Raw genomic sequence first — 13202 nt, forward strand, 5'->3', positions numbered from 1 at the left:
ACATTAATTTCACATTAGGAAAATGACTGATGGTTCATTTTTTTCTCTAAATACTAATTTAAGTCACTTTCAAACGTTTGACTATTTCAGACAATGGTGAAATCCATTTGAAAAAAAAAAGATTCCGGAAAAGTTTTTGTTGGTGAGTTTCTATTGGAATCTCTTAGATTAGAATTAACTTTGTGTTGAGGTCCAATATTCATATTAAATGGGATCATTTAAAACAGCTTATGCTGATACTTATTCAAAATGGTCAAATAAAACAGTGATTGCATAACACAAAGAAAAACATGCTCTTGAAGAAGAGTGGTGAGCAGTGAGGTTCCATCTCTACCAAGGCCCTGGGGATGTTGATCAGTGTACCATTAAATCCATTTCACTCCTTTGGTCTCTCCATTCATCAAGCTAGCTCAGGAAAACTGTGTGAAAAGCACAGGAGAAAGCAGGAGGTGTAACAAAGGAGAGGGGGTGGGGCAATCATTTTTTCAAGCATGTCTGAGGAATTTCCTATCCTCTCACAGCCAGGAAGGTCTCAATTGGAAATGACTTCTGAGAAAAGGTGCCAGGTTCTGATGAAGCAGCCATCCTAGAAAGGGAAAGGACTTGGCTGAGTCAGAAAAGGGCCAAAATGAGTGACCTTGAAACAACCCATCCAGAAGAAAAAGAATGAATGAATAATATCATATGATCTTTTCTCAAAATAATTGTATTGTGTTCTGCTAGGCGCTTTTCAGTGTAGAGAAAAGATAAATATGAGAAATGTTTTTTTTAAGAAATAATGTTGTGTATTTGTCATTGAAATAAGCAGAGAGATGCCATCTCTACACAGCATGCTGACAGACATAAAAATCATCATGGGATATCTCATTACAAAGGGCTTTGAATAAAATTTCAACCTAGTGAGAAATATCTCAGCTTAAACAATTATGAAGGGATCCACATTCAATGGAAATATATGTATCTAATTATATTTTGGCTCTATCTTTGTTTAAGAAATTAAATGTTTAAAAATAAACCTTGACAGGGATTCTCTATTGTCAGAGCATGGAGTACAATAACCTGTTCAGAATTATCTTCACCATCATGATCTCTTCCAAATTTTTGTTACTCTAGACATTCACAGTATATATATATATATATATATATATATATATATATATATATATATATATATATATATATATATATATATATATATATATTTTTTTTTTTTTTTTCTTGGAGACATAAAGTGCCTCACACTAAAGAGGATTCCTCTTCCAGGGCCGTCTAAAATGTAAATGATGGTTTTCTTTTTAAAGATCCTTTAGGCAAATTGAGTCTATCTACCTTTTTAAAATGAGGAATTAACATTTCATGTATTTTTTTATTTTTTTCTCTTTTCAAATGAATACTCCCTGGAACATAAAACAAGGAGAGAAAAAGACAAGTTTTATAATGGTGAGGTTAATTCATACTTTATATTTTCTAATTTCATTATACAGAGATTATTTATTCAGTAACATATATTTAAAAAAAACATTAATTTCATTAAAAAAGAATAAAAAAATACAACATAATAACACAGAACTATAGGGAACCTTACAATGTGTCTAGCTAAATGCCGGGGGGAGGAGTCAATATACATAACAAGTTACCAGTTCAAGAAAGTTGTATATATTAATATAAGAAATTATATTCATGAAAGGTTGCTGTATATTTTTTTACTTTATTTTTTTCTTCCTTTCCTCCCTTCTCTCATGACATCAAGGTGTATTTAGAAAATGATGTATTTATAAATATAAAGGGAGATACATATATATATACATATATATATGCATAAACATATATATATATATATATATATATATATATATATATAAAGAACCATATGACAAAAGTATTGCCTTCAAAAGTGGTCTGACATTCTTTTTGATTATCCACTTTATTGCTTCTTTGTTTTGACATTGGGATTTTTATAGTTATAGAGGAATGGGAACATTGTTTTGAAACACCTGACCCACCTGGACAAGCCAAAAGCGACAAAAGTTACTACGATGAAAAGTGAGCTTCCCTTCTTTCCCAAAACTGTAAAGAAATCAGATATATAATGAGAACATAAAAAAGTTTCTCAATATATCCATTTTAAAACAGAAAAATATACTTTGTAAAGAATCTACATGTCTTCAAATGCATCACTCCAAGTGATTTCTGCTTAAAATATAGAGATGTTTGCTACAAAAATAGCATTGCCATACATTACCAGCATAATTTTAAAAAATCATGTAGCCACTGATTTATTGTGACTTTTATCAAATGTTATAAACTAAATTTTGAGGATTTGGGAGTTGAATAGAATTAAGGCCCTTCAAACTCCAAAATCCAGTGCTCTATCCAATGTGTAAATTAGCTGCTGACACATTATTTATTTAAATTTTTTTCTACATTCTATATTTTTATATAAAATGATTAGAAACCAAATGATACTTTCAGTCATGCCAGGGAACAGAATTATTGGAGGAAAAAATTTCGGACTGGTGATTCTACTTGATTGGGAACATGTCTCTTCAAGCAATGACCAAGTGAAATTGGATTTAGAAAGAAAATGGAGACTTGATTGTAGCTCTTAGACCCCAGGAGATAAAGCAAAAATAAATTGAGCAAAGAGGGATCTCTATATGAGAAGACATTATCTCAAAATACATTAAAAAATTGCTGGATTTCAGGAAAATCGGAAACAATAATTCAAGCATTGAAATACATAAGGAGAGGTAAATTGACACAAAAATACTATGAAATTCACAATTACCTTGCCATTTGATATCCCTCGCTTTATGCTTATAATCTCTGAGCAATTTCAGGATATTTATGCTTCTCAACATCTTGGCTGTAGAGGAGAAATCCATGATGTCCCAACTGGGTCAATTTTGCAATTCTAAATACCCAGGTATTAGGTTCATAGACACAAATTCTCACTTTCCTTTCATCAGTGTAAAAAAAAAATGCTTCCAAGAATGGCAGCTACCTTAGTGAGCTATATTGTGAATATGAATTTTATATTTGGAGCTTTACAGATTCTCTGTGTCACACTGAAGAGCACTCATGCAAATGTAAATGTTTTGCTTTAGAAAAGATCTTAAAGCTAATTAGGCCTTTCTAGACTTTTTTAGAAGGAGGATTAATGTTTCATTTTCTTCTTCTTTCCTTTCACTTCATTCCTTTCTGAAATATAAAAAGTGATGAAAGTGAAGAAAGCAATTGGTCATCTGATGAGGGTGAGTCCCGCCACTTATTTTGTGTATTTGTTGATTTCAGTATAGTGAGATCATAAGATTATTGAATGTTTTTAGAAAAACTAGTTTATTGCAAAAAATAATACAAACCCATGCAACTGGATAACACAACTACAGAGTGAACACTGAGATGTGGCCAGCTATAAACTGGCCAGGATTCAGTGTACATAACGATAAATTGCCAATTTCTTCAAAATGTATATATTTATACATGAAATTATATTCCTGAAAGTACATCTTTCTCCCCTGCAAATAGCTCTTTTGTTCAGCTGTGTATTTTTTTAGTTTATAGTTTTTGCTACTTTTTCTGAACACCATATCAAAGTGGACTTACAAATTGATATATTTATGAATATAAAGTAAGATAAATTCATATATTTTCATATTATACACATACACATAACTCTCCTTTACACATACACACACGTTTCCTACAACAGTTAAGATTGCTTGAATTCCTCCCCGAATCCTCCTATGATAGCAATTCTGAGCAAACAGCAACCTTAATGAGTGAAATGAGCATGCTTAGGAGGGTCTTCCCTTAGTAGAGAACACTAAAGTATATTTGTCAGTTTCCAATTTAGAAATAATTAAGAGAAACCTTCAATTCTATGAAATATCTAAAGTCTCAAAGTTTTTGCTGCTTCAGTCTTTTTCTTCGCACCAAAATGTCTCATACAGGCTGACTTGAGCAATATGGTCAGCATTTGAGTTTCCTTTGCTCTCCCCCTTTTTATTTGTCATGGGTATGTTGTGCTCTTAATTACACTAACAAAATCCATGTTTGGTCATATTATGCATTGAGTGGATTCTGTAGATTATTGACACACACTGATAATCACATCTTAGGAGAAAAAGTATTTTAGCTGCTTGTTGGCAAAGGTGATGTCCATCTTCATCTTTGCTTCCTTTGCATCCCAGGGAGTGTAGATGGTTTACTATGTTTCCCAAAATGATTTTATTTCCAAGAAATTGCCCCACAGGTCGAAATATCTGTCATAGAGTGTTTTAGATTTCAGTGACATTTTAACTTTTGCAGTAAAGAAGCATGCAAGTCGTTAGCCCTTCGAGTTGATCATATATATTTGGGGGGAAGGAAGAGGTCCTAGAAACCTGTACCTGTGTCATTGTAAGGAACCACATGAGAAAACTATCACTTTCAAAACTTGTCTGATTTATGCATTTGACTGCTTCTTTGGTTTGTTATTGGATGTTTTTATACTTACAGATATATTGGACTCGTATTTTCATTACCGTCATAACAACACACCTGAGTCAAACAGGATAAAAGATGAGAAAAAGTGAGCTTCCCTTCTTCCCCAAACACTTTATTCCAATTAGCTCTGTAAGGAGGACCTCAAAAGGTTCAGAATACCTTCATTTTTTTAGAGAAGAAGATACCTTGTATAAAGAATGTACATACCTTCAAATGGAAGGGACATTTCCTTGAAATTTAGAGGTCTCGAATTCAAAAATAGACTTCTCATATATCACCAGCAACATTTCCTTCTTTTAAAATATTTGCATAGTCACTGGGTTGTGACTATGAGTTGTGGAGTATCAGACACTTATTTTTAAGGGTTTCAGATTCGAACTGAAACTGAACTCAGGCCTCCTGACTCCAATGTCTGGTGCACTTTCCAATGTCCCTTCTAGCTGCTGTAACATTATGTTTTACTTTAAGTATAAGTATTTTTCTACATTCTCTATTATCATATTGACTGATTAGAAACCATATGATGCTTCAGTCATTCCAGAGAACAGAATTTTTGGAGGTAATATTCCTTGATTGGGGAGAAGATATGTCTCTTAAAGCAGTGATTGAGTGAAATGGGATTAAGAAAGAAAGTGGAAGCTTAATTGTAGCTCTTACCCCATAGCACTTAAAGCAAAAATAAGTTGAGTAGAGAGGGATCTCTACCTGAGAGGACATTAACTCACACCACAGTAAAAAAGTGCTTGATGACAGGAAAATCGGACCCAATAATTCAGGCATTCAAATACCTAAGGATTGTTAAATTGCCACAAAAATACTATGAAATTCACAATTAACTTGCCATATCCTATCCCCTGCTTTATGCTTATAATCTCTGAAAAATTTCGGGATATTTCTCCTTCTCAACATCTTGGCTGTAGAGGAGAAATCCATGATGTCCCAACTGGGTCAACTTTGCAATTCTAAATATCCAGGTATTAGGTTCATAGACACAAATTCTCACTTTCCTTTCATCAGTGTAAAAAAAAAAATGCTTCCGGGAATGGCAGCTACCTTGGTGTGAGCTATATTGTGAATATGAATTTTATATTTGGAGCTTTACAGATTCTCTGTGTCACACTGAAGAGCACTCATGCAAATGTAAATGATGTTTTGTTTTAGAAAAGATCTTAAATCTAGTTAGGCCTTTCTAGACTCTTTTAGAAAGAGGATTAATGTTTCATTTTCTTCTTCTTTCTTTTCACTTCATTCCTTGCTGAAATATAAAAAGTAATGAAAGTGAAGAAAGCAATTGGTCATCTGATGAGGGTGAGTCCTGCCACTTATTTTGTGTATTTGTTGATTTCAGTATAGTGAGATCATAAGAAGATTATTGAATGTTTTTAGAAAAACTAGTTTATTGCAAAAAATAATACAAACCCATGCAACTGGATAAGAAAACTACAGAGTGAACACTGAGATGTGGCCAGCTATAAACTGGCCAGGATTCAGTGTACATAACGATAAATTGCCAATTTCTTCAAAATGTATATATTTATACATGAAATTATATTCCTGAAAGTACATCTTTCTCCCCTGCAAATAGCTCTTTTGTTCAGCTGTGTATTTTTTTAGTTTATAGTTTTTGCTACTTTTTTTTTTGTTTCCTCTGAACACCATATCAAGTTGGAATTAAAAATTGATATATTTATGAATATAAAGTAAGATAAATTCATATATTTTCATATTATACACATACACATAACTCTCCTTTACACATACACACACGTTTCCTACAACAGTTAAGATTGCTTGAATTCCTCCCCGAATCCTCCAATGATAGCAATTCTGAGCAAACAGCAACCTTAATGAGTGAAATGAGCATGCTTAGGAGGGTCTTCCCTTAGTAGAGAACACTAAAGTATATTTGTCAGTTTCCAATTTAGAAATAATTAAGAGAAACATTCAATTCTATGAAATATCTAAAGTCTCAAAGTTTTTGCTGCTTCAGTCTTTTTCTTCGCACCAAAATGTCTCATACAGGCTGACTTGAGCAATATGGTCAGCATTTGAGTGTCCTTTGCTCTCCCCCTTTTTATTTGTCAGGGGTATGTTGTGCTCTAAATTACACTAACAAACTCCATGTTTGGTCATATTATGCATTGAGTGGATTCTGTAGATTATTGACACACACTGATAATCACATCTTAGGAGAAAAAGTATTTTAGCTGCTTGTTGGCAAAGGTGATGTCCATCTTCATCTTAGCTTCCTTTGCATCCCAGGGAGTGTAGATGGTTTACTATGTTTCCCAAAATGATTTTATTTCCAAGAAATTGCCCCACAGGTCGAAATATCTGTCATAGAGTGTTTTAGATTTCAGTGACATTTTAACTTTTGCAGTAAAGAAGCATGCAAGTCGTTAGCCCTTCGAGTTGATCATACATATTTGGGGGGAAGGAAGAGGTCCTAGAAACCTGTACCTGTGTCATTGTAAGGAACCACATGAGAAAACTATCACTTTCAAAACTTGTCTGATTTATGCATTTGACTGCTTCTTTGGTTTGTTATTGGATATTTTTATACTTACAGATATATTGGAATCGTATTTTCATTACCGTCATAACAACACACCTGAGTCAAACAGGATAAAAGATGAGAAAAAGTGAGCTTCCCTTCTTCCCCAAACACTTTATTCCAATTAGCTCTGTAAGGAGGACCTCAAAAGGTTCAGAATACCTTCATTTTTTTAGAGAAGAAGATACCTTGTATAAAGAATGTACATACCTTCAAATGGAAGGGACATTTCCTTGAAATTTAGAGGTCTCGAATTCAAAAATAGACTTCTCATATATCACCAGCAACATTTCCTTCTTTTAAAATATTTGCATAGTCACTGGGTTGTGACTATGAGTTGTGGAGTATCAGACACTTATTTTTAAGGGTTTCAGATTCGAACTGAAACTGAACTCAGGCCTCCTGACTCCAATGTCTGGTGCACTTTCCAATGTCCCTTCTAGCTGCTGTAACATTATGTTTTACTTTAAGTATAAGTATTTTTCTACATTCTCTATTATCATATTGACTGATTAGAAACCATATGATGCTTCAGTCATTCCAGAGAACAGAATTTTTGGAGGTAATATTCCTTGATTGGGGAGAAGATATGTCTCTTAAAGCAGTGATTGAGTGAAATGGGATTAAGAAAGAAAGTGGAAGCTTAATTGTAGCTCTTACCCCATAGCACTTAAAGCAAAAATAAGTTGAGTAGAGAGGGATCTCTACCTGAGAGGACATTAACTCACACCACAGTAAAAAAGTGCTTGATGACAGGAAAATCGGACCCAATAACTCAGGCATTCAAATACCTAAGGATTGTTAAATTGCCACAAAAATACTATGAAATTCACAATTAACTTGCCATATCCTATCCCCTGCTTTATGCTTATAATCTCTGAAAAATTTCGGGATATTTCTCCTTCTCAACATCTTGGCTGTAGAGGAGAAATCCATGATGTCCCAACTGGGTCAACTTTGCAATTCTAAATATCCAGGTATTAGGTTCATAGACACAAATTCTCACTTTCCTTTCATCAGTGTAAAAAAAAAAATGCTTCCGGGAATGGCAGCTACCTTGGTGTGAGCTATATTGTGAATATGAATTTTATATTTGGAGCTTTACAGATTCTCTGTGTCACACTGAAGAGCACTCATGCAAATGTAAATGATGTTTTGTTTTAGAAAAGATCTTAAATCTAGTTAGGCCTTTCTAGACTCTTTTAGAAAGAGGATTAATGTTTCATTTTCTTCTTCTTTCTTTTCACTTCATTCCTTGCTGAAATATAAAAAGTAATGAAAGTGAAGAAAGCAATTGGTCATCTGATGAGGGTGAGTCCTGCCACTTATTTTGTGTATTTGTTGATTTCAGTATAGTGAGATCATAAGAAGATTATTGAATGTTTTTAGAAAAACTAGTTTATTGCAAAAAATAATACAAACCCATGCAACTGGATAAGAAAACTACAGAGTGAACACTGAGATGTGGCCAGCTATAAACTGGCCAGGATTCAGTGTACATAACGATAAATTGCCAATTTCTTCAAAATGTATATATTTATACATGAAATTATATTCCTGAAAGTACATCTTTCTCCCCTGCAAATAGCTCTTTTGTTCAGCTGTGTATTTTTTTAGTTTATAGTTTTTGCTACTTTTTTTTTTGTTTCCTCTGAACACCATATCAAGTTGGAATTAAAAATTGATATATTTATGAATATAAAGTAAGATAAATTCATATATTTTCATATTATACACATACACATAACTCTCCTTTACACATACACACACGTTTCCTACAACAGTTAAGATTGCTTGAATTCCTCCCCGAATCCTCCAATGATAGCAATTCTGAGCAAACAGCAACCTTAATGAGTGAAATGAGCATGCTTAGGAGGGTCTTCCCTTAGTAGAGAACACTAAAGTATATTTGTCAGTTTCCAATTTAGAAATAATTAAGAGAAACATTCAATTCTATGAAATATCTAAAGTCTCAAAGTTTTTGCTGCTTCAGTCTTTTTCTTCGCACCAAAATGTCTCATACAGGCTGACTTGAGCAATATGGTCAGCATTTGAGTGTCCTTTGCTCTCCCCCTTTTTATTTGTCAGGGGTATGTTGTGCTCTAAATTACACTAACAAACTCCATGTTTGGTCATATTATGCATTGAGTGGATTCTGTAGATTATTGACACACACTGATAATCACATCTTAGGAGAAAAAGTATTTTAGCTGCTTGTTGGCAAAGGTGATGTCCATCTTCATCTTAGCTTCCTTTGCATCCCAGGGAGTGTAGATGGTTTACTATGTTTCCCAAAATGATTTTATTTCCAAGAAATTGCCCCACAGGTCGAAATATCTGTCATAGAGTGTTTTAGATTTCAGTGACATTTTAACTTTTGCAGTAAAGAAGCATGCAAGTCGTTAGCCCTTCGAGTTGATCATACATATTTGGGGGGAAGGAAGAGGTCCTAGAAACCTGTACCTGTGTCATTGTAAGGAACCACATGAGAAAACTATCACTTTCAAAACTTGTCTGATTTATGCATTTGACTGCTTCTTTGGTTTGTTATTGGATATTTTTATACTTACAGATATATTGGAATCGTATTTTCATTACCGTCATAACAACACACCTGAGTCAAACAGGATAAAAGATGAGAAAAAGTGAGCTTCCCTTCTTCCCCAAACACTTTATTCCAATTAGCTCTGTAAGGAGGACCTCAAAAGGTTCAGAATACCTTCATTTTTTTTAGAGAAGAAGATACCTTGTATAAAGAATGTACATACCTTCAAATGGAAGGGACATTTCCTTGAAATTTAGAGGTCTCGAATTCAAAAATAGACTTCTCAAATATCACCAGCAACATTTCCTTCTTTTAAAATATTTGCATAGTCACTGGGTTGTGACTATGAGTTGTGGAGTATCAGACACTTATTTTTAAGGGTTTCAGATTCGAACTGAAACTGAACTCAGGCCTCCTGACTCCAATGTCTGGTGCACTTTCCAATGTCCCTTCTAGCTGCTGTAACATTATGTTTTACTTTAAGTATAAGTATTTTTCTACATTCTCTATTATCATATTGACTGATTAGAAACCATATGATGCTTCAGTCATTCCAGAGAACAGAATTTTTGGAGGTAATATTCCTTGATTGGGGAGAAGATATGTCTCTTAAAGCAGTGATTGACTGAAATGGGATTAAGAAAGAAAGTGGAAGCTTAATTGTAGCTCTTACCCCATAGCACTTAAAGCAAAAATAAGTTGAGTAGAGAGGGATCTCTACCTGAGAGGACATTAACTCACACCACAGTAAAAAAGTGCTTGATGACAGGAAAATCGGACCCAATAATTCAGGCATTCAAATACCTAAGGATTGTTAAATTGCCACAAAAATACTATGAAATTCACAATTAACTTGCCATATCCTATCCCCTGCTTTATGCTTATAATCTCTGAAAAATTTCGGGATATTTCTCCTTCTCAACATCTTGGCTGTAGAGGAGAAATCCATGATGTCCCAACTGGGTCAACTTTGCAATTCTAAATATCCAGGTATTAGGTTCATAGACACAAATTCTCACTTTCCTTTCATCAGTGTAAAAAAAAAAATGCTTCCGGGAATGGCAGCTACCTTGGTGTGAGCTATATTGTGAATATGAATTTTATATTTGGAGCTTTACAGATTCTCTGTGTCACACTGAAGAGCACTCATGCAAATGTAAATGATGTTTTGTTTTAGAAAAGATCTTAAATCTAGTTAGGCCTTTCTAGACTCTTTTAGAAAGAGGATTAATGTTTCATTTTCTTCTTCTTTCTTTTCACTTCATTCCTTGCTGAAATATAAAAAGTAATGAAAGTGAAGAAAGCAATTGGTCATCTGATGAGGGTGAGTCCCGCCACTTATTTTGTGTATTTGTTGATTTCAGTATAGTGAGATCATAAGAAGATTATTGAATGTTTTTAGAAAAACTAGTTTATTGCAAAAAATAATACAAACCCATGCAACTGGATAAGAAAACTACAGAGTGAACACTGAGATGTGGCCAGCTATAAACTGGCCAGGATTCAGTGTACATAACGATAAATTGCCAATTTCTTCAAAATGTATATATTTATACATGAAATTATATTCCTGAAAGTACATCTTTCTCCCCTGCAAATAGCTCTTTTGTTCAGCTGTGTATTTTTTTAGTTTATAGTTTTTGCTACTTTTTTTTTTGTTTCCTCTGAACACCATATCAAGTTGGAATTAAAAATTGATATATTTATCAATATAAAGTAAGATAAATTCATATATTTTCATATTATACACATACACATAACTCTCCTTTACACATACACACACGTTTCCTACAACAGTTAAGATTGCTTGAATTCCTCCCCGAATCCTCCAATGATAGCAATTCTGAGCAAACAGCAACCTTAATGAGTGAAATGAGCATGCTTAGGAGGGTCTTCCCTTAGTAGAGAACACTAAAGTATATTTGTCAGTTTCCAATTTAGAAATAATTAAGAGAAACATTCAATTCTATGAAATATCTAAAGTCTCAAAGTTTTTGCTGCTTCAGTCTTTTTCTTCGCACCAAAATGTCTCATACAGGCTGACTTGAGCAATATGGTCAGCATTTGAGTGTCCTTTGCTCTCCCCCTTTTTATTTGTCAGGGGTATGTTGTGCTCTAAATTACACTAACAAACTCCATGTTTGGTCATATTATGCATTGAGTGGATTCTGTAGATTATTGACACACACTGATAATCACATCTTAGGAGAAAAAGTATTTTAGCTGCTTGTTGGCAAAGGTGATGTCCATCTTCATCTTAGCTTCCTTTGCATCCCAGGGAGTGTAGATGGTTTACTATGTTTCCCAAAATGATTTTATTTCCAAGAAATTGCCCCACAGGTCGAAATATCTGTCATAGAGTGTTTTAGATTTCAGTGACATTTTAACTTTTGCAGTAAAGAAGCATGCAAGTCGTTAGCCCTTCGAGTTGATCATACATATTTGGGGGGAAGGAAGAGGTCCTAGAAACCTGTACCTGTGTCATTGTAAGGAACCACATGAGAAAACTATCACTTTCAAAACTTGTCTGATTTATGCATTTGACTGCTTCTTTGGTTTGTTATTGGATATTTTTATACTTACAGATATATTGGAATCGTATTTTCATTACCGTCATAACAACACACCTGAGTCAAACAGGATAAAAGATGAGAAAAAGTGAGCTTCCCTTCTTCCCCAAACACTTTATTCCAATTAGCTCTGTAAGGAGGACCTCAAAAGGTTCAGAATACCTTCATTTTTTTAGAGAAGAAGATACCTTGTATAAAGAATATACATACCTTTAAATGGAAGGGACATTTCCTTGAAATTTAGAGGTCTCGAATTCAAAAATAGACTTCTCATATATCACCAGCAACATTTCCTTCTTTTAAAATATTTGCATATTCACTGGGTTGTGACTATGAGTTGTGGAGTATCAGACTTATTTTTAAGGGTTTCAGATTCTAACTGAAACTGAACTCAGGCCTCCTGACTCCAATGTCTGGTGCACTTTCCAATGTCCCTTCTAGCTGCTGTAACATTATGTTTTACTTTAAGTATAAGTATTTTTCTACATTCTCTATTATCATATTGACTGATTAGAAACCATATGATGCTTCAGTCATTCCAGAGAACAGAATTTTTGGAGGTAATATTCCTTGATTGGGGAGAAGATATGTCTCTTAAAGCAGTGATTGAGTGAAATGGGATTAAGAAAGAAAGTGGAAGCTTAATTGTAGCTCTTACCCCATAGCACTTAAAGCAAAAATAAGTTGAGTAGAGAGGGATCTCTACCTGAGAGGACATTAACTCACACCACAGTAAAAAAGTGCTTGATGACAGGAAAATCGGACCCAATAATTCAGGCATTCAAATACCTAAGGATTGTTAAATTGCCACAAAAATACTATGAAATTCACAATTAACTTGCCATATCCTATCCCCTGCTTTATGCTTATAATCTCTGAAAAATTTCGGGATATTTCTCCTTCTCAACATCTTGGCTGTAGAGGAGAAATCCATGATGTCCCAACTGGGTCAACTTTGCAATTCTAAATATCCAGGTATTAGGTTCATAGACACAAATTCTCACTTTCCTTTCATCAGTGTAAAAAAAAAAAATGCTTCCGGGAA

The 13202-nt window shown here is 33.9% G+C and overlaps 1 protein-coding gene across 1 annotated transcript in view; it reads left to right on the forward strand.

Moving 5' to 3' along the window:
• LOC141561382 (uncharacterized) overlaps positions 1 to 13202 on the forward strand; it is a 35605-nt gene that overhangs the window by 1883 nt on the left and 20520 nt on the right. Inside the window, exons 3-13 of the mRNA XM_074300864.1 lie at positions 91 to 142; positions 1415 to 1440; positions 1962 to 2043; positions 3217 to 3254; positions 4501 to 4573; positions 5759 to 5796; positions 7058 to 7130; positions 8316 to 8353; positions 9615 to 9687; positions 10874 to 10911; positions 12173 to 12245. Of these exons, the coding sequence (XP_074156965.1) occupies positions 91 to 142; positions 1415 to 1440; positions 1962 to 2043; positions 3217 to 3254; positions 4501 to 4573; positions 5759 to 5796; positions 7058 to 7130; positions 8316 to 8353; positions 9615 to 9687; positions 10874 to 10911; positions 12173 to 12245 (604 nt within the window). The remainder of the gene's footprint in view (positions 1 to 90; positions 143 to 1414; positions 1441 to 1961; positions 2044 to 3216; positions 3255 to 4500; positions 4574 to 5758; positions 5797 to 7057; positions 7131 to 8315; positions 8354 to 9614; positions 9688 to 10873; positions 10912 to 12172; positions 12246 to 13202) is intronic.

Source organism: Sminthopsis crassicaudata, chromosome 3, assembly GCF_048593235.1.
Source record: "Sminthopsis crassicaudata isolate SCR6 chromosome 3, ASM4859323v1, whole genome shotgun sequence".
Classification (NCBI taxonomy): Eukaryota; Metazoa; Chordata; class Mammalia; order Dasyuromorphia; family Dasyuridae; genus Sminthopsis; species Sminthopsis crassicaudata.